This window comes from Amyelois transitella, chromosome 21 (assembly GCF_032362555.1).
Source record: "Amyelois transitella isolate CPQ chromosome 21, ilAmyTran1.1, whole genome shotgun sequence".
Taxonomy (NCBI): domain Eukaryota; kingdom Metazoa; phylum Arthropoda; class Insecta; order Lepidoptera; family Pyralidae; genus Amyelois; species Amyelois transitella.
This window is the reverse complement of record NC_083524.1, coordinates 8,375,466-8,397,290: the sequence shown is the minus strand read 5'-3', so window position 1 is coordinate 8,397,290 and position 21,825 is coordinate 8,375,466. Positions and strand designations below refer to the sequence as shown.

The 21,825-nt window shown below is 36.3% G+C and overlaps 1 protein-coding gene across 6 annotated transcripts in view; it reads left to right on the top strand.

Moving 5' to 3' along the window:
- Positions 1-21,825, top strand: part of LOC106138879 (uncharacterized) — a 98,373-nt gene that overhangs the window by 59,760 nt on the left and 16,788 nt on the right. For 2 of the 6 annotated variants that reach the window (XM_060950439.1, XM_060950440.1), the window contains 2 exons: positions 1,148-1,280; positions 12,865-12,981. In XM_060950439.1, the coding sequence (XP_060806422.1) occupies positions 1,148-1,280; positions 12,865-12,981 (250 nt within the window). Of the gene's footprint in view, positions 1-1,147; positions 1,281-11,329; positions 11,481-12,864; positions 12,982-19,067; positions 19,254-19,388; positions 19,419-19,481; positions 19,497-21,825 lie in introns of those variants that run through there. The other 4 variants (XM_060950442.1, XM_060950443.1, XM_060950444.1 and 1 more) reach the window with 4 other exon arrangements.

Sequence of the window (21,825 nt, the reverse complement as noted above, 5' to 3'; positions counted from 1 at the left end):
TCGTCCTATCGCCTAGGTTAAGTAGTAAGTTCTCGACACCAATAGGACCACTCCATCTCTTTCCCGTGGATGTCGTAAAGGGTGACTAAGGGATATGCTTATAAACTCGCGATTCTTCTTGTAGATTATGGGCTGGCAACTTGTCTCTATTTGAATCTCAATTGTATCATTAAGCCAAACAGCTGAACGTCTTTTCGAGCCTGTTGACTCTTATCTACCCTGCAAGGGAAATAGACGTTTGTATATATAGCAATATAGCTAAAGACAGAAATACACTTAGTTGTCCATACGCGTCCTTTCCCCTGGAAGGCAGAGACTACATCATGTCACTTGCAACATACCCTTCTAACGTTCCTATCTACTCTCTCCTTGTAAGAAAGTTTGTATTGTCAACCTGCTATTTATATTACGTATCGATAATAACGTGTGGCCGTGTGCCGTGTGGTTCCCGGCACCAATACAAAAAAAGAATAGGACCACTCCATCTCTTTCCCATGGATGTCGTAAAAGGCGACTAAGGGATAGGGTTATAAAACTGCGATCCTTTTTTTTAGGCGATGGCCTAACCTATCACTATTTGGATCTCAATTCCATCATTAAGCTGAGCAGCTGTACGTGCCCATTCAGTCTTTTCGGGACTATTGGCTCTGTCTATCCCGTAAGGGATATAGACATGACTATATGTATGTACATACATACATAAAATCACGCCTCTTTCCCGGAGGGGTAGGCAGAGACTACCTCTTTCCACTTGCCACGATCTCTGCATATTTCCTTTGCTTCATCCACATTCATAACTCTTTTCATGTATCTATGTGTATACTATATGTATGTACATTCATACATACATACATATAATCACGTCTATATCCCTTGCGGGGTAGACAGAGCCAACAGTCCTGAAAAGACCGATAGGCCACGCTCAGCTATTTGGCTTCAAGATGGAATCGAGATTCAAATAGTGACAGGTTGCTAGCCCATCGCCTAAAAAGAATACCAAGTTTGTAAGCCTATCCCTTAGTCACCTTTTACGACGTCAATAGGAAAGAGATGGAGTGGTCCTATTCTTTTTTGTATTGGTGCCGGGAACCACACGGCACTATATGTATGTATGTATCGATAATAACAAATTTTGCTCTGACCACAGAGAAGGGGCGTACGGCAGTGGGCTCTCCGTGTCGCACGACTCTGTGTTCACGGGCGAGCGGTCCGGGGACGAGTCGAGCGACGAGCGGCCGACGCCTGCGCATCATTTGGCGCATTTAGCTAACTCGCATCGGGTAAGTTATTATTAACTAGCGACCCGCCCCGGCTTCGCACGGGTGCAAAATTCGGAAAAAAACGACACCACATTAGAAACCTTATTTAATAGATGTTATTATACATAAAAACCTTCCTCTTGAATCACTCTAACTGTTACAAAAAACCGCATCAAAATCCGTTGCGTAATTTTAAAGATTTAAGCATACAGACAAACAGACTAAAATAGCGACTTTGTTTTATACTATGCAGTGATTACAATGACATCGTTCCCGTGGCTATAAAGACGAGTGTGTTTATCGTACGGGTAAGACAGAGCCAAGTCTCGAAAAACTGGAAGTGTTGAGTGTCGGATAATGACATGTTGTCAACTCATCACATAAATATAGGTCCGACGCCTGCGCATCATTTGTGGCGCATTTATCTAACTCGCATCGGGTAAGTTATTATTATTTACAATGTCGGTCCCGTGGCTTTAAAGACGAGTGTCTTTATCGTACGGGTAAGATAGAGCCACGTCTCGAAAAACTGTAAGTGTTGAGTGTCGGATAGTGACATGTTGTCAACTCATCACATGAATATAGGTAATATTATTTATGTGAGAAATTCCCTTGATTAACTGTTACCGCCCGCATCGGTCAACTAATTTTTCCTTAATTTCTCTCAATGTAAAAGCATCTATCTGCAATTAAAATAATTTACTCGCAAAATTGTTCAGTACGGCCACGCTAGGATTTAACCTGTGCATACATACATACATATAATCACGTCTATATCCCTTGCGGGGTAGACAGAGCCAGCAGTCTTGACTTTAACCTGTGCATAACGCTTTTTATTCGGGTGCCGTAACTGTTTGACCTCTATCTGATCTGAGAACTTCAGCTCAGAATGCAATAGAGAAACTCTTTACCCTCTGCCTCTTTAGCCTCTGTGGCGCAGCGGTAGTGCACTTGTCTGTGTCACCGGAGGTCCCAGGTTCGAATCCCGGCCAGGGCATGATGAGAAACGAACTTTCTCTGACTGGCCTGGGTCTTGGATGTTTATCTGTATAAGTATTTTTTTATAAAATATAGTATCGTTGAGTTAGTATCTCGTAACACATGTCTTGAACTTACTTCGAGGCTTACTCAATCTGTGTCATTTGTCCCGTATATATTTTATTCTCGTCTTTGTGTGATACGAGTTCCATATTCAGCATTACAAAAAACACGACATTATAAACTCAAGAGTATAAATGGGTATCTCTTCGATAGGCATTTATCTTCCTCCGCCTGGCTTTAGTCCCGGTTGCATCCTCACCGCTCTGGAGAGGAGCCCGGGGTATGCCTTTGACCACGGATCCTGGATTTGGTGAGTCAGGTTTTTACACGAAGCGCCTCCCATCTGACCTCTGCAACCTTTACAGGGAAACCTAACCCGTATTGGATCCGTGGTTACACATCCAGTTGCCTGAATGTGCAGGTTTCTTTACGATGTTTTCCCTCACCGTAAGAGCATCGGTTAGTATTCAAACTAATGTACATAACTTTGAAAATAGTTATTGGTACATGGTCGTGGAGGGATTTGAACCTGTGCCTCTGCTTTTTGCGCCACACGCGTTTTAACTATTCGACTACTGCTCTATTTTTGGATTTAAATAGGCATATATAACATCTTCTTCATCGTCACTTACCATCAGGTGAGATGGAAGACAAATGCTTAATCCAATATTAAAGAAAAATAAGGGAATCAAAGTCATTTAAAAATTCCATCAAGAAATTAAACTCGGGATTAAACTTTTAGGCGATGGACTAGCAACCTGTCGCTATTTGAATCTCAATTCCATCATTAAATCATACAGCTGAACGTGGCCGTTCAGACCGTTGCCTCAGTCTACCCCGAAAGGGACAAAGACGTGATTATGTGTATCATACATATTGTAAAGTCTCTTTATTTTCTCTGACTGTATGCTACGGCTAAATTCGTTTGTAATGTGGGATAGAAGGTTTTCTGAGGCAGGTTCATATCCATAAATGATACTCGTGTGAAGCCGGGGCGGGTCGCTATGCTAGTGTATGTATAAAAGGGACTTAACAGTAAAATAAAATAATCTTTGTTTACCATAACTTCCTTTTATGAATTCACTTTCTGAACAAAGACAGATGACAATCGTCTGGGCTAATTGTTGCTAAACTGACCGGAAGTGACGTATGCTTTGTTCTCTTTTGTCGCCCAACAGATAAAATAATTCCCGTCAGTCTTTACGGCCAGCGCGAAACATTTCTTGTCTATGAATAGAATATTATTTATTTTGTTGCTTTTGACTATGGTGCCTTCCATTCTGGTCCGGTAGCAAAGAAAGAAGGTGGGTGATAATTGTGTCTTCTTCCTCTAGATTGTTATAGTTAATCAAGTGAAACCAAATGCAAATACATAAATCAAGAACCAGACAGACAAAAAAAAAACCATAGATTTATGCATAACTTGCTTTGCCATAGGGCGCGGCTACTTCATTTCCAGTGAGAATTTCGGTATGAAAAGTACCGCATGTGATATTTATTATATTCAAGGTTATTCTACTCGTGTAATTAATTTCGCCAAAATTCGTCCAGTAGATTTTGTTCCATACAAACTTTACGCATTTTTAATATGGGTAAGATAGAATAGGAGATTATCTGATCTAATATTAAGCAAGCTAAGTTGTCAAAAAAAAAAATAGAATTCCTTCTCGTCAAACCAATATCAAAAGTATGTTGAAATATTATTTATTTTTAACCTGCCAGTGTTTAACGTTGTTGTGATGTTTTTCAACAGTTTTTTTTAAAGATGGTTGATTTTCTATCTTAAAAAAAGAATTTTTAAATGACGGGATGTCCAGTTTCCTCCTATATTTATGGTCGAGCATCAACAATTTTAACGAGTCAGTTATTCACTTTTTCTGTATTATTCCATTACTCACTTGAGTATGCGGTAATTGAAGATATAATACGTATAGTGAGTCGGTTTCTATGTAATTGTATTTTTTTCCGCCACACGTCTTGAGTTTCAAGCGATATTTTATGAAGCGATTATTTGACTTGTTTCGCGCAAAATGACGAAGAGCAAAGCACTGTTGCACGCTAGTAATGCAATCGTTACATAGTTAATGTCTTGTGTGATAGCAAAGATTTTAGTTTGATTTTCAGAAAACTTATAAATAATGTTTTTTTTTCTTCTGTACAATACCGTAAAAAAATAGACAAGGGTATAAATTTGTCTTCATAAAACACAGAACAAAAAGCGGTAAAGGTCATTGTAGCCGATTTAATGAGTTCTGTGGTCGCTGCTGGTGCGACATACCGTGCTCTGTGTTAATAACGAATGCCCAAATCTGTATTATCAAAGGTCGACCAGTCCGATTCGCGATTTAAAATTCGAACTTTTAATTCAAAATTCGCTGCATACGGTGCGCCATTGGTTGGCAGAAATTCGATAGAGATGTAAAATCGCGCCTGTCCGGTTCTGCTCTCGTGCCCACGACTAGCTTTTTAGTCCGCCAACAATCGCGCTTGTGTGCACCAGTGTATTACACGCATTTTTTTTTATATTTCAAACTACTTTTTTATTTTTCTTCACGCGTCGAGATGGGATGAATCACGGGCTAGTCGGCGGCCCCGCGCGGACGGCATCAGTCTTCCATATTTGAATCGCGAATTTAAAACAATAGTGGCCAGTGTTTTCAAGTGACCGTAGTTTTGTGAAGTTTATTTTTAAAGAGGATAAGTTTCAAGGTTGACACATAACCTGTTTGGTGTAATCTTTTGAAAAGTTTATCTATATCCGGTTACAAACGTGTTCGGTTTGGTAATGATCATCGTAAGAAAGTAATTACCTATGTATATTAGAAGAAAAAGTATTGTGAGGTTGTATTAAAAACGAGAATAACGTTATGTTTACTGTTATGTACTAGTTAAAGTAGATTTACGGTCGTGGTTTCATCTGCCTACAGATTTTATAGCAAACTTTCATTTCATAAGATCTTGGTTTGCTTATTCAAAGGTCCTAGATTAGATTTGACTATCAGTTAAATTTTCCAGCTTAAACCGGCCAAGTGTGAGTCGATCTCGCGCACGAAGGAGTTTTAAGTATTTTCATCAAAATTATCACTAAAGACAAAATTTTATAAAAAAAAACAAATCCTCTATTTGTATGACAGGCTGAAATTTTATATTGTCTTCATAGGTACCTACTAACACGATTTTATTTCGCAACATACGTTACAATTTTAAGGGATTCCACACCTGGGGTTTGCCTTAGACCATGATTCAGAAAGACTAAGGTCAGATCTGTGTCCGTTGCCGCGACCTCTTATATATCTAGGACATATACCCTATCGAACAGGAGAAATCAGTGGCAACTAAAGTCATGGTTACACATCCCGAATTGCTTAAATGAAAAAGGACTCTTCCTATTATAAGTAACAAGCTGTCTACTATTAGTTATTCCCATGTCCGTAGGAATTTTCAGAAAAAATTCTCCTGAAGATTGTTCTATCCCGGGTTTTCGAGTTTATTCGTTACAAACAAAAATACAAAAACAAATGTTTTCATTTTATAATATAAGAAGATGTGTATCACTACACTACATAGTATAAAACAAAGTCGCTATTTTAGTCTGTTTGTCTGTATGCTTAAATCTTTAAAATTACGCAACGGATTTTGATGCGTTTTTTTGTAACAGGTAGAGTGATTCAAGAGGAAGGTTTTTATGTATAATTTTTTCCGAATTTTGCACCCGTGCGAAGCCGGGGCGGGTCGCTTGTTAGTTATAAAAAGTGAGATATATATAGAGTACTGTTTAATAATTTCTTTATTGTTATTATAATAAAAGTTTATAACAAAGAAGTATGGATGATTCAATATGTGTTAGATTCTCCAGCAAAGGTTGCGGAGGTGAGACAGGTGTCGCTTCGTTTAAAAACCTGTCTTTATCGGGATCATAGTCAAAAGCCCACCCCAGGCTCCTCTTCAGAGAGGTGAGGATGTGACCGGGGCTAACGCCAGGAGGAACAAGTTACATACATACATAAAGGTAATCACGTCTTTATCCCTTTCGGGGTAGACAGAGCCAACAATCTTGAAAAGACTGACGGCCACGTTCAGCTGTTTGGCTTAATGTTAGAATTGAGATTCAAATAGTTGCAGGTTGCTAGCCCATCGCCTAAATTAAGAATCCCAAGTTTATAAGCCTATTCCTGAGTCGCCTTTTACGACATCCATGGGAACGAGATGGAATATAACTTCTATCTTCTGTAGTGAATTCTTTGCGACTATACTTCCTACAATTAGCTTATCCCTTATTCGACTTTTACAATATTCCCAAGAAAGAGATGGTTCTATTCTAAAGTGCCGGTAACCACACCTTTTGTACAGATTATATTTAAGTTTAAAAAGTTTTTCTTTTTGACGCAATGAATTGATTTTACTTTTCGCGAACAAAGTCGCGGGTAACAGCTATTCCAATTGCATTCTCTATATGGATGTACATAAGTGGGATTTGTTCAAATTACCCGTGCCGTGACTCATGCGCAGACGCCGATCAATAACTGGTCGAGTTACTATTTGGCATTGAGACGCGTCAAGTTTGAAAACTTAGCGCAGTCTACACGAATGCTGCAAAACATCAATATAACCGGCCAAGTGTGAGTTGGACTCGCGGAAGAAGGGTTCCGTACCATGCAGTGGCGGATTAACACATTTGCCGCTCCTTGTGATTTCTGCATTTCGATAGAGACACGGAGAAAATAAGATGGAGGTCAAATGTCAAGTTTTATAATTAAAAAACTAAAAAATGTTATATTTATGTAGGTATTGTTTATTGTATAATAAAAAAAATCACACAGATTTCACTAGCCTGAAAAAAGTCGAGAATGTGGAAATATGTTTTCTTGGGAGGGGTAGGCAGAGACTTCATCATTCCACTTGGCATATTCAATCCTTGTTCACCTTCAATCATATCAATATTTTTCAATCAACCTTTGTCTTGAAATGACTGATAGGCCACGTTCAGCTATTTGGCTTTAAGATAGAATTAAAATTCTGTTGATTGATTTAAAAAAGAGGAGGAGGAGAGCTTAGGAAGAGCAGCAGCCGGCAAACACTATGTTTTTTTCATCGCTACTAGACCAACACTGATAGTATCAGATCAAATCACTCAGCACAACAATGAGCAATTTAAGACCTATTTAACATATAAATTAGCTGTTTAGCATATGTATATGTGGTTTTAACGAAGTATTTAGTAGGCCAGGTTTTGGTGAATGGTTAAATAGTAATCACAAGAAACTTTTAATTTCCTCTGAAAAAGAAAAAATATACAAACATACAATCAGGTCTATATTTCATACAGGGTAGATCTCGGGAAAACTATACTATACCAAAGGTAGGTATAGGTACTTATTTGAGCATTTAATTTTTTATGAAACTATACATAATTTGCGTTAACATTATGAAAAGTATTACAAAGAGGCAAGATATAAGGATTTCTTATTTATTAGGGTATTAACTTTAAGAGTGCAAAAAAATTATAATCAAAATTTAATAAATGTTACTAAGTAAGTTTATATCTAAGTCAAAGTAATTTAAGGTTAGCAACTTATGTAATCATTTAAAAGGGCCATCTTTACTTAAATTTAGATGATATTAATACATACATACATACATACATAAAATCACGCCTCTTTCCCGGAGGGGTAGGCAGAGACTACCTCTTTCCACTTGCCACGATCCCTGCATGATATTAATAATTAAGCCAAACAGCTAAACGTGGCCTATCAATCTTTTGAAGACTGTTGGCTCTGTCTAGCCCGCAAGGGATATGGACGTGATTATATATATATATATGTATGTATATTAATATATTCTTCTAACTAGAAACCTTGTTAGCAAAGAACTATCGTGTATCAAGCCTTACCATCGCAATACATTAATTTCAATGCTCGGTACTGTCTGTGACTTTCCAAAATTCTCTCAACACACAACAGTGTTTCGGGCGTTCCGTACGCGAATGTGTGCTCCGTGATTTAAAAAAAAAATTGGTGGCTGTTTCAATCGTGATATTTGTGTGTGATATAGTTTTAAAAATGGCGCGATCATTGACAGGAGCTATACGTCATATTTGGAATTTGGCTTGGTTGCTGGCGACTAAAGTTTTCTTGGTAATCTTACATTTGTTTCTTTTTTTACAGTATAATATGTAAATAAATTTATTTTCTTATTGTTCAAGTGATATCCAACCTAACAAACCTAACTGTTTATTTTTGTTAAACAGTTTAAATACTTTTACTCGTGTGATATTTTTTTAAATAATATATATTTTTTTTTATATTTAAAAGATGGTCTCATCGTCGTACACTCTCTATTCGTTTCGTTATTGTATTTGTTAAAAATGTTAATACTTACCAGTTTGAGAAATCTAATGTCCTTTTACGGAAGGACAATGTCTTTGATCGTCGAAAAGTGAAATCGTACACAGATTCTTGCACAAAACATGTTTCTTTTACTTTTCAAATGTTGACCAGGAAACAAGATATAAGTAAATTAAAAAAAAAATTAAATGATGTGTAGCTTTAATGAAAACTGTGATTGATTAAATTGTTACGTTTACGAAGAAGTTTTGCAATTTAAACAAGCAAATGCTATTTATGAGATGGCACTGAAAATAATTGCTAACCTTTCAACATCTTTGACAAAAATGCACTAACCCAACAAATATTTCCAACAAATATTAGCAACTACTCGGTTGAGCAGTTTGAAAGTTGTGGTAAAGAAATCTGTTTTCCAAAACATTTAATCGGAAGAACTTTAAATCTTTTAAATACCAACGCTTTTAGACAATAAAATGTAATAGACACGGTGACTTAATCCAGATTATTACGACAATGCCATTTGAATATGCAAAACATGGATACGCTACGTAGGCGGGCTTTTGCGCCAAGCAATCCTTACGAAACCAATCGAGACTAAGGTTTATATCGCATATCCAATATCCTAACTAATATTATACCTAAATGCGGGAGTGTGATCAAATACTTGTTTGTTTGTTATCACTTCACACTTATATGTATACTTTACTAATCTCAAGTTTCTTACAAATACTTAAAAGTATCAAAAAAGGTAGGTTTATAAAAATATTCTTTTACAAGGGTTAAATTAAAATAAAAAGTTTAAACCAAGTGACTTGAAAAGTCTAGCAAAATTTTACTGGACATGTCAAGGTTCTGTGTGGTTTTTAGCTCGACCCAGTCATCCGATATCGTTTTATAATAAGCTAAGAGGAAAATTATTGTTGTAAATATATCTGTACGTAAGTACATGGCTTTAATAACAACATAATATAACAATAGTTTTATCCTCCCAACCGACTCGTATTAACACATTGATTTAATGCCTATTCTTGGTAACCAAATGTACGACAATTCAACAATTAGGACTCTTTTACGGTGAAAGAGATTAGTTATTTATTTAAACTTTTTGCACGTAAAATGTACAACAAGTGGACTTAATGCCACAAGGCATTCTCTGCCAGTCGAACCTTTGGACCAAACTGAGATGGATGTACGATTGTCGTGAGGAATCTTGCACATTTCAGGCAAAGGCTACTAATGTGTTAACATGAACCTTACATAGGATATAAAAATGAAGTCATTGCTATATATTTTCTTGGTTCACCTAAATTCAGTACTTCCAAAATAAACACAATACAAGCAAGACTTCCTTTTTTAGATTAAAACACATGTAACTGTAATTTACCTAAAGCGTATTCAAGCGAAATGAACGATGTGCCGAGAGAAAAGATTCGGCGAAACAATGAGATAGTATGATAAACTCCATTGTCTTCGGGTGTTGCAAAATCGGAAATGCACGATTGTTATGATTTATGCAACTCTTTCGATAAGCTAGGTCACACGAAAAATCACTGTAACTCTTGTATAGTCTGTATTATTAGATATTCTTGAATGTTATTGAATATTTAAAGCTTATGGATAGTATGATGAAACACTCATTGTAATTTAGCCGTAACAAAAATCGTTTATAGTTTTGGAGTATCGCAAGGAAGTCATTTCGTACCATACACTTTAGTGTCAAAAAAATTTTGATCGACCTTTAGGGTAGGTAATTTAATTTGCAAAGAAAATTATTCTTATTTTTAGTCCCTGGAATTAATTATATCGTATTTTGACTGAGTACTTCAAACTTTACTTTTCTTGAAATTGGATGCCAAGTACCTCGTTAAAGAGCGTGGGAATGTTATTGTTGTGGATGGAATGTTTTCTAAGGATACTTAATCAAGTAAATATATTCGCGCTGGTTTGGATTTTTTGATAACATTTTTATTTTTCATAAAATAACTGTCATACCTTCGCTGTTTCACATTTTAACTTTAAATGCCATATATACTTATAATAACGTCTCTATCCCTTACGGGCTAGGCAGTGCCTATAGGGAGTAAATTGGAAAGCCACGTTTAGCTATAACTGTATTAAATCTTTATTAAAAGGTGACAAGTTGCTTGCTAGCCCATCGCCTAAAAGTTGAATTTTAGGTTTTAAAGGTTTTTGCTTTTTTAAATATTTTGTACATTTTAATAATATTGTTATTTAAAATTCCATATAGATAAAATATTCCTGTATTAGTGTTTCAATTAGTCAACTGTTATTCCATGAATAATAATGGTTTATGATTAAAATGAAACTGGCATTATCTAATATGATTCAGTCGAACTGTGACGCTTCAGAGTTAGGTCGGTTTTTTAACCAAAAAGACATAATTTTACAAAATAATTTAAGTAAATTTATATTTATAAAATACTATATCTAAATAACTTAATGATTACAAACTAAACCTACTTATGAAAAAAAATATTACAAACAAAAATTAAATCTACAAATTGTACAGAACAGTCAAAACCGCTGGCTGAAAAGATTTTGAATTTGCCAGTAAAGTTCTTGATGTGGTCTAGAAGTCAATTAATAGTGAATTTCCTATCCCGCGGGAAGGAATTAGGGACTAAAAATTTTAATAAGAATATATAATTTTTACAATCCAAAACAGAAACTTATCCTCATGTTGTATGACAGAAAAATGATATTGTGATAATATAATGTGATAAAGTGATACTCAAGTCAAGGATAAGTGGGGATGAGTCAAACATGGAGGAGGAGGTTCGCCTGGGTCACGGAATCCAGAGTTGGGAAGTTTTGGGTTTGTATACTTTCAGACATACATACACATATTACATGGTATTTTCATATAAACATATATACTTATATAGACACGTTTATATCCCTTGCGGGGTGGACAGGGCCAATGTTCTTGAAAAGACTGGAAGACCACGTTCAGATAGCAGTTAGACGATATGAATTGAGATTTAGATAGTGACAGGTTGCTTGTCCATCGCTAAAATGCCAAGTTTATAAACATAGCCCTCAGTCGCTTTATACGACTTCCATAGGAAAGATAGGGAGTGGTTTTATTTTGAAGTCTCTTACGGGGTCGACAGAACCCACAATCTCGAATAGAGATAATAGAGTAAGCGAAGGCATGCCGTGTGGTTCCCGGCACCAATACAAAAAAGAATAGGACCACTCCATCTCTTTCCCACGGATGTCGTAAAAAGCTACTAAGGCATAGGCTTATAAACTTGGGATTCCTCTTTTAGGCGATGGGCTAGCAACCTGTCACTATTTGAATCTCAATTCTATCACTAAGCCAAACAGCTGAGCGTGGCCTATCAGTCTTTTCGACTGGTGGCTCTGTCTACCCCGCTAGGGATATAGACGTGATCGTATATATGTATAAGATGTACGAACCTCGAGCTCCACTCCAGAGAGGAGGGGACGTAACCAGGTCACGTTTGGAGAGTGATGTCTGAACTCCTCGTTTTTTAGGGTCACAAGGCTTCCGTCTGGACTACTGGACCACGGAGATAGTCCAGGGAGGAAACTGCAGTCGTGTAATGATAAGCTATCAGTTCCGTTAAAATGTTTGATAATTTAATACGCATTTATTGAATATAGGGCAACGTACTAATGGATGCGTATCCTGGAAGTTAATTCTGTTTGTAGATAGCAACAGAGGGATAATCAAAGACTTAAAGCTAGTTTAATTAAGAATACAAATAAGAAATAGGGCCTCTGCCATCTCTTTCCCATGGATGTCGTAAAAGGCGACTAAGGGATAGGCTTACAAACTTGGGATTCTTTTTTAAGGCAGTGGGCTAGCAAGTAGCAACCTGTCAGTTTTTGAATCTCAATTTTATCATTCAGCCAAATAGCTGAACGTGGCCTATCAGTCTTTTCAAGACTGTTGGCTCTGTCTACCCCACAAGGTGATATTATGGTAAAAGGTGATATTATGAAAAAGGTATAAAGGTGATGACATACGTGACCGTATGTATGTATATTAAGAATGCCGTAGTCTAAAATTGGTAAAAAAAATGGTGATGCCCGAGCCGAAAATTATTATCACCGTCATGGCTTTAAGAGATTGCCTGAAATATAGGAAAGGCTTCCTGCTTCTCAGTCATGAACCAAAATTAAAAAAATAATAGAAAATATTTAATCTAATTGTAAATGTTTGCCATCAGGCGGAGCTGGTGGCGGCTGTGCGCAGACGCGGGCGAGGCGACGGTAGTGACGATGACGAAGACCTGGGCTTGCCTCGGAGCCCACCTGCTTCCCCACCCACTGATAAGGCTGATAAGGTATGATATTTTTTTATATTTCTTCACATAATTTTAAATAAGTTCCGAAGTAGCCGTTCGAAGAAGACGGCAAAAGTTTCTTGAATTATCTTGTGAAACATGTAGAAAATTGTGGGTAAAAATTCTGTTACGAATAGCGCCATCTAGTTTGATGGCAAAACATTACTTCGTATTAATTTCCGATGCTTAGCACAAAGCCGTTGTTGTCAACATTATAATGTAGATGGCGTTACAAATACTTTTTGCTCGTAAATGCTGCGCTTTGTATCATGTGAAAGGTTAACTTGTAACAATGCGTATGTAACCTAGGAAGCCAAGGTTTCGAGATCTTGACTAAGATGCGCTTTCACTGGTGCATCCACAGTGCACAGACGGTGGCCGACCCATTTATTTATGGAAGTGTCTAGTCTGCCACCAGCGGCCATTTAACAAATCGAAATACTAAGCCGCTAGTGGTAAAATAAGAAATTAAATAATTTTGCCACAAGTATTGTGGTATTCAAATTTGTTTTCTTTAGTCAAACTAATAAAGTCTAATTTTAAAGTACACTAGGGCAGCGTGAAAGTGAAGTTGTTCCTATTGCGGCAGACTAATATAAAATGCTATTCCGCCACAAGTTATTAGTTATTGGAATAGGTATGTTCCTTATAACTTTCATATAAAGCATATATTTCATTACGTGTATTATAAGTATCGCACCGAAGTTAGCAATGTGACAAAAACAAAAACATAACCAAAAACAAATAAGGCACATATAATCGACCATACTGCAGAAGATTTAGAGATAGAAAAGATAGAATACGCAGAGAGACAACTTATAATACAGAATAAACAGGATGAGAAAGAAATAAATCTACATATAGAGAAACCTGTTGAACAGAAACAAAATTTAGAAAAGGCTGAGAAACATGAAAAAACTGAAGATAGAAATGACAAATATATACATACATACATACATATAATCACGTCTATATCCCTTGCTGGGTAGACAGAGCCAACAGTCTTGTAAAGACTGATAGGCCACGTTCAGTTCAGCTATTTGGCTTTAAGATAGAATTGAGATTCAAATAGTGACAGGTTGTTAGCCCATCGCCTAAAAAAGAATCCCAAGTATGTAAGCCTATCCCTTAGTCGCTTTTTACGACATCCATGGGAAAGAGATGGAGTGGTCCCATTCTTTTTTGTATTGGTGCCGGGAACCACACGGCACTATACATATATGCACTATATATGGCACGATAAATATATGCCTGATTTAATGCCTTTAGCATTAAATCAGGCACAGACCTGTAATGCTCTTGTTAATCAAACCATAAGATTACCAGCTGTCCGAAAACGCTGAGGTCGACCCAAAGGACATGATCTAACAGTAGTAGGACTTAATAAAAAAAAATAACAATATCTAAATAAACATTGTTATGTATTCGTACATGAAAAATAAATATACCTATTTCTTAGAAATCGGGTATCATTTACTACCTTTTGATAAGTATATCAATTGCCGCAAAAAGCTTGCTTCAGCTTTAGTTGCTGTTAATTTTTGGTAGGTATGCTGCCTCTAGCTAGCGGTAGAATATTTTGTTGGTTTAACTTGCCACTTGTGGCAGAAAAGCCTTATTTGTTTTTCTGCCTATAGCGGCAGAATAATATTATTTTTTATCTTACCACAAATGGCAGTATATTTATTTTTATTTAATGACCACTGGTGGCAGGCTAGACACTTCCTTTATTTATTTAAACTTTATTGCACAAAAACAAAAATGTACAAAAGCGGACTTAATGCCGTTTGGCATTCTCTACCAGTCAACCAGCTGACCAAACAGAAAAACTTTAAGTTGGTGGTGCGATAAAGTGCACATGCATACTGACAAAATACAAACATTACAAAAAAAAAAATGCGTAAACCCATGGGGCCTAGTTTGTTATTTTCCCTAAAACACAGTAGTCTTTTAACTTGAGGACGGAACTTGGCAGTTCTTTGCTCTGTTGCAATGAGCATGAAATGGTCTTTGAACACTTCATCTTGAATAAATTGAAATAATAAAATTAACAATAGATACATACGGAAAAAGCTAAGAGCTTCGGAGGTCGAATCTGTAAGATGATATAAAAAAGACTAGGACCAACCACCAAACAATAGAAAAGAATAAAAAAAGAAAAGAATAGGACTACTCCATTTCTTTCTTATTGATGTCGTAAAAAGCGACTTAGGGGTAGGCTTATAAACTTGGGATTATTTAAGGCGATGGGCTGGCATTCTGTCACTATTTGAATATAATTTCTATCATTAAACTAAAAAGCTGAACATGGCCTTTCAGACTTTTCAAAATTGTGTGGCTCTGTCTATCCCGCAAGGGATATAGACGTGATTATATGTAGTATATAAAAAATGTAAAAAAAAACAGATCAAAACAATTATAATATGGCATGTGTGTTCCTTGGTACGTAGAAGTGTAATTTTTTTTTATCGGAGAAAATTCTTGAAAAATTCTCATAGAAACGTTATTATCCACGTATAGGTAAAGTCTCAGGCATAAGCTAGTCACACATAACACAATAAAACCGTTGTAACGGCTTTTGTCGACGGTTCAAACGCTTTTTATGCAATCAACTGTTTACAGCTGATACTGAGTGTTGCTTTATCGTGTCAATTAAAAATTAACGGTTACTGTTAAATACTTAAACTAGGTATTGTACTAGGTAAAGCGAAAACTCCCGTTTATTTCCCGTCCTGTGGGAATTCTGGGAGATCTTCTCTTAGCGCACCCCTAGACCACGTAAGAAGCCTACAAGCAAAGTTTCAGAAACCCAGCGATTTGGGATGCGCGTTTCTTTAATCATTTTATTTATTTATTATTATACATACATAAAATCACACCTCTTTCCCGGAGGGGTAGGTAGAGACTACGTCTTTCCACTTGCCACGATCTCTGCATACTTCCTTCGCTTCATCCACATTCATAACTCTCTTCATGCAAGCTCGGCGGTTTCGGGTACTTTTGACCTTTATTTATTATTTATTGTAACAATTAAGGAATCAATGCTAATAGCATTATCTAACAATCTACCATTGGATTAAGTAGATAATCTTTGTTTGGGTGATAATAAATACTCTATAATAAACATACTTACTATTACTATTAACATATATTTATTTATCTTATATATAAAATTCTCGTGTCACAATGTTCGTTCCCGTTCTCCTTCGAAACGGCTTGACCGATTCTCATGAAATTTTGTGAACATATTGAGTAGGTCTAAGAATCGACAACATCTTTTTTTGATATCCCTTTGTGATAAGGGTTGCCCACCCTTAACATTTTTTTAACTAGAAATGATTTAAAAAATATTTTTATGGCAAAACAACGTTTGCCAGGACAGCTAGAATGTATATAATATAAATTTATACATAAAGGGATTATTAACTCTCAAATGACTGAGTCAGAAACACGTGCGTCTTTAAACCGGCGCGACTCGGAGAAGAATTTGTTCCATCTTATCAATAATGATATTGATGATATGATAATGATTAAGATGGAACAAATTCTTCTCCGAGATGATGATTCTTGTTTTAGGCTAGGCTAGGCTAGAATCCTGTCACTGTTTGAATATTGTCATTAAACCATACAGCTGAACGTGACCTTTCAGTATTTTTAGTACTTATTTAGTTATTTCAGATTATTTTCTCTTAACTCTGTAATGGAAAAAGACGTGATTATATGTATGTTTGTATGTATAAAGAGGGCAAGTAGCTAGTCATAAATACCAGCAAGGCGTCAGTTGACCTATCACGTGAGGGATATGAACGGGAATGCCGTCCAGCCGCCATTAAAATTGACGGCTCCCTTGGGAACGAACGCGCGAGGAAATATAAGCTGGAATAATTTTGACGACTGCCATGGATGTACGTTTTTAGGGCTCCGTAGTTTTTAGCAGTATGATTTAAAGTAATAGTGAAAATAACTATTCCACGCGGACGAAGTCGCGGGCACAGCTAGTCTATGATATAAAAATGCATCGCAAAATGTGATGTTAAGCGTATAACTCAACAACGTCTGGACCAATATGGCCAATTTTTTTTTAAGTTCGTTTAATTTCGAGGATGGTTTTTACATAGGTACATATAATCACGTCTATATCCATTGCGGGGTAGACAGAGCCAACAGTCTTGTTAAGACTGACAGGCCACGTTCAGCTATTTGGCTTTAAGATAGAATTGAGATTCAAATAGTGACAGGTTGCTAGCCCATCGCCTAAAAGAAGAATCCCAAGTTTATAAGCCTACTCCTCAGTCGCCTTTTACAACATCCATGGGAAAGAGATGGAGTGGTCCTATTCTTTTTTGTATTGGTGCCGGGAACCGCAAGGCAAAGCCCTTTTCTTTTTTCCATACAAACGTTTTCTAACTAAAACGTATAGTTAATTTTAACTTCAATGCTTTTGCATTAATTTCCAGCCCTGTCACCAGGGTGACGGTTCTGTTCAGCAGAATTTTTTCCCCGATTTTAAAATAGGTAAGAATAAAAAACTAAAAGCTACATTACAAATGTTTTGTACAGAAAGAAGTCTGTCGGGACCGCTAGTACATACATAAAATCACGCCTTTTTCCCCATTTTTTAGGTACTTCTTAAACAATAATATTGAAATCAATAGAACTTTCACGTTTGCATAAAGCCTTGACCGAACACGAGGCTTCATGTAATTAAATATGTATGATCTTTGTATGGCTTTGTTATACGTATCACTATTGAAAATAAGTACAGTGGGAGAGTCTACTGACCATAAAATACATATTATAACACTAGCTGTGCCCGCGACTTCGTCCGCGTGGAATAGTTATTTTGGGCATCATTAAAGCCCTCAAGGAGGAATAATTTTCCCCCATTTTTTTCACATTTTCCATTATTTCTTCGCTCCTTATAGTTAATAGCAGCGTGATACTATATAGCCTAAAGCCTTCACCCATAAATGGTCTATTCAACACAAAAATATTTCTTCAATTCGAACCAGTAGTTCCTGAGATTAGCGCGTTCAAACAACCTCTTCAGCTTTATAATATTAGTATAGATAAAATTGCGCCACTTTCCCGGAGGAGTAGGCAGAGTCTACCCTGTTCAGATGCCAAGATCCCTTCATTTTTCTCTCGTTTTAACTACAATTATAACACTGTATGTAAGCTTATTGGATTAGGGTACTCTTGACTTGACCTTTTGTCAGGATGTTCCTGATCAAGAGTACTCTAATCTTCAGGGTCAAAAAGTACCCGAGATCACCGAGCTTCCTTTAACACTTGGTCTTCGTCCTGGCTTTAGTCCTGATTGCATCCTCATCACTCTGGAGAGGAGCCCGGGGTATGCCTTTGACCATGGATCCTGGATTGGGTGAGCCAGGTTTTTACACAAAGCGACTCCCATCTGACCTTTGCAACCTTTGCAGGTAAACCTAACCCGTATTGGATCGATCATGGTTACACATCCAGTTGCCTGAATGTGTAGGTTTTCTCACGATGTTTTCCCTCAAAGCAAGAGCATCGGTTAGTATTCAAAGTAATGTACATAACTTCGAAAATAGTTATACATGGTCGAGGTGGGATTCGAACTAGCGCCTATATGCGCATCACGCATTTTAACCGGGCATCTTACTGATTCGACCACTGACGCTCTCTTAAAAATACTTGGTATTTTATAGATATTGAAAAGTAACTAAGTACAGGATCTTTTGATGATTCTGTATTCGAGATATCGATTCGGTTCTTTAATTAAAAAATTTACACATTCAAATTTAGAACTCATTTAATATAAATACCTTTGTGAAAGTTTGTACTGTTTATAAAAAAATCGCTTTTCAATGTTTTGATTTTATTATCATTGTAGATAATCTTATAAGATATTAATAATTGCGATGAAATTTTATCACACACGTAATTAATATTGTTTATTCTAAATAGGTATGTCAGTTACCTTTACCGATATTTTACTTTTTTAAATTTAATTATTTATTGTTTGGCGATGGCATTGCCAAATATTAAAAAAAAAACATTAATGCACAGATAATAACACCTACGTTATACGCCTATTCATTTCGGCATTGTGCCGTTCACATGGTCATCGGAATAAAAAATCGTCACGCCTATTAAGGCATTCATACACTTAACTCTAGCTGGCAGGCTAGACAGTCAGTCTATGTGAAGCGCTAACGCGCGAGCTACGTGTGTAAATGCGCGAACGGCAGTGTTTGTTCTTATTTTAAAATTTGTTAAAAAAAATATTGGTATCTGTTAAATTTTTATTGAGTTGAAAAATGAACTGTGAAGTGTGAAAGAAAAATAATAATTGATAGTGGACTTTTTTTTAATAGTGGTTCATAAAAAAAAATTTGAAAAAGTGTTAAACAAAAAAAGTGTGTTGTGAATTTTAGTGCTTTTGTTTAAAATAGGTTGAAATAATTTGGGAATTAATGTGTTAGATATGCTCAAAATTTAATATATCAGTAAAAAGTGAGGAGTTTGTAAATGTGCTCAATGTGCTAATTCTTTTTTTTAATAACGTTTGAAAAACACTCTTTTTTTGGAAATTTTTATTATTATTTAAAACTTTTTTTTTAATATTATTTAAAACAATTAATGACTGCAATAGTGCAATTCCATGGTTTATATTTTAGCTTAGGAAGATACATAGATAAAAAGTTTACTTATTCAACATTATTAAATTCACACTGCTTTAAAAAGATAAAAATAACGTAGTTTCTATTCTGGACACATATTTATTTTGAAATCACCGTTATGATCGTTTTTTAGCAGTTTATCGTTACTTTTAGGACCACACATGGTCTTCTTACCTTGGTTAAATTTTCATTCAGGAAAGAAACTCGCACTTACGTGATGTTAGCGCAGTTACTTAACAGTAAAAAAAAACTAATAAATTGCTAAATTTCCCCGAACGAAAGCATTAGAAATAACGTTATTATGTGTGATTTATTGATCTATCTTAATGACCAATTACGTGCATAATTCATACATAATCTAGGGACGTGGTATTTATATTGCTTCAAAGAAAATGCAAAAATATTTATCAATGGATGGACGGTAGTGTAGCGGCCCCTTTGGGTTTACCTACGTTTTCCTTCTTAATTTGAGGTCTCGAATTCGATTCTAGTTTTCTTTATATTAGCTAATATAATAGATTTATTTTCAAAACTGGATACAAACTGGATACGGCGGAACAAACTACACTGCAGTAATGATATTTAGGATCTCGGCCACGAACAAAAAAACATCTGTTCCTTGTACTTCCACTATTTATCTGTCTATCAAGACCTATTCATTCTCGTCTGGCATAATGATAGAATTTATATTCAAATAGTCCGAGGATGCTAATTCATCGCCTATAAGAAGAATTCCAAGTTTATAAGCAATAATTGACTTTAACAATCTTCGTGGGAAGAGACGCCGCTGACACACACACAACTCTTTTTTCTTTGCTACCTGACATCATAGAAGGAAGGAGATCCTTGTAATCTTGAACTCCTCGTCATAAACTCTTCGTGGAAGACATTTTTGCCATTAACATGCGGTAATCTATCGATCAGTCTCGGAATATCTCCGATTATTTTGTGAATCATTGAGTTAAGTGTCTATTTGACGCGTTCTTTTCTTCTCCTCTTTTCTCTTCCTCTTTCTTTTCTCTTTTCTTTTTCCTAGTAGAAGGAGTTCGCATATTTTTGAGGACGATTCTAAAGGAATAAAAGCAGGCCAACTGAGCAAATATACATACGTTCATATTATCACGTCTATACTGTATACGGGGTAGACAGAGCCAACAATCTTGAAAAGACCGAATGGTCACGCCTGTACTTTAATGGATCTGAGATTCGAATAGTGACAGGTTCCTAGGCCATCAGGACAAGTTGAAAATATCAAACCCAGGCTTCTCATCAGAAAAGTGAAGACGCAAACGGGACTAATCACCATCTGCCATCATCATTGGTGCTATGATAATTCCATTCACAGACCTTGTAACCATAACGCTTTAATTTTGAGCATTCGAGTAAAAGAGGTCAATTTTCATACTCAATAAAATATCTGTTCATAAAAAAGTAATTAACGCCAACATCTGACATTGAACATTGCAACACACGCACATTGTCCGAAATAGTACAAAAGCCTTTATTTATGAGCCACAATTTAAGTTGTAGTAGGACATAAATATAAATAAATAAATAAATATATACGGGACAAATTACACAGATTGAGTTAGCCTCGAAGTAAGTTCGAGACTTGTGTTACGAGATACTAACTCAACAATACTATATTTTATAATAAATACTTATACAGATAAACATCCAAGACCCAGGCCAGTCAGAGAAAGTTCGTTTCTCATCATGCCCTGGCCGGGATTCGAACCCGGGACCTCCGGTGTCACAGACAAGCGTACTACCGCTGCGCCACAGAGGCCGTCTAAAGGACATGACTTAACGAATCTGTTTGAATCACGTATATTAGTTTGATTGCGAACCGCTCACGGTAAGAGACACATTGACAGGAAACTTTTTATTTGACCATGATCTTGGCTTCCCTCTCACCAGGGTCACGGGTGTAAGAAGATTGTACTGATGTCTTATACATACATACATATATTTATAAAATCACGCCTCTTTCCCGGAGGGGTAGGCAGAGACTACCTCTTTCCTCTTGCCACGATCTCTGCATACTTCCTTCGCTTCATCCACATTCATAACTCTCTTCATGCAAGCTCGGCGGTTTCGGGTACTTTTGACCCGACCCTTTACCAGGACGTCCTTAATTTGATCAAGATACGTTCGTCTAGGTCTTCTATGTCTTATA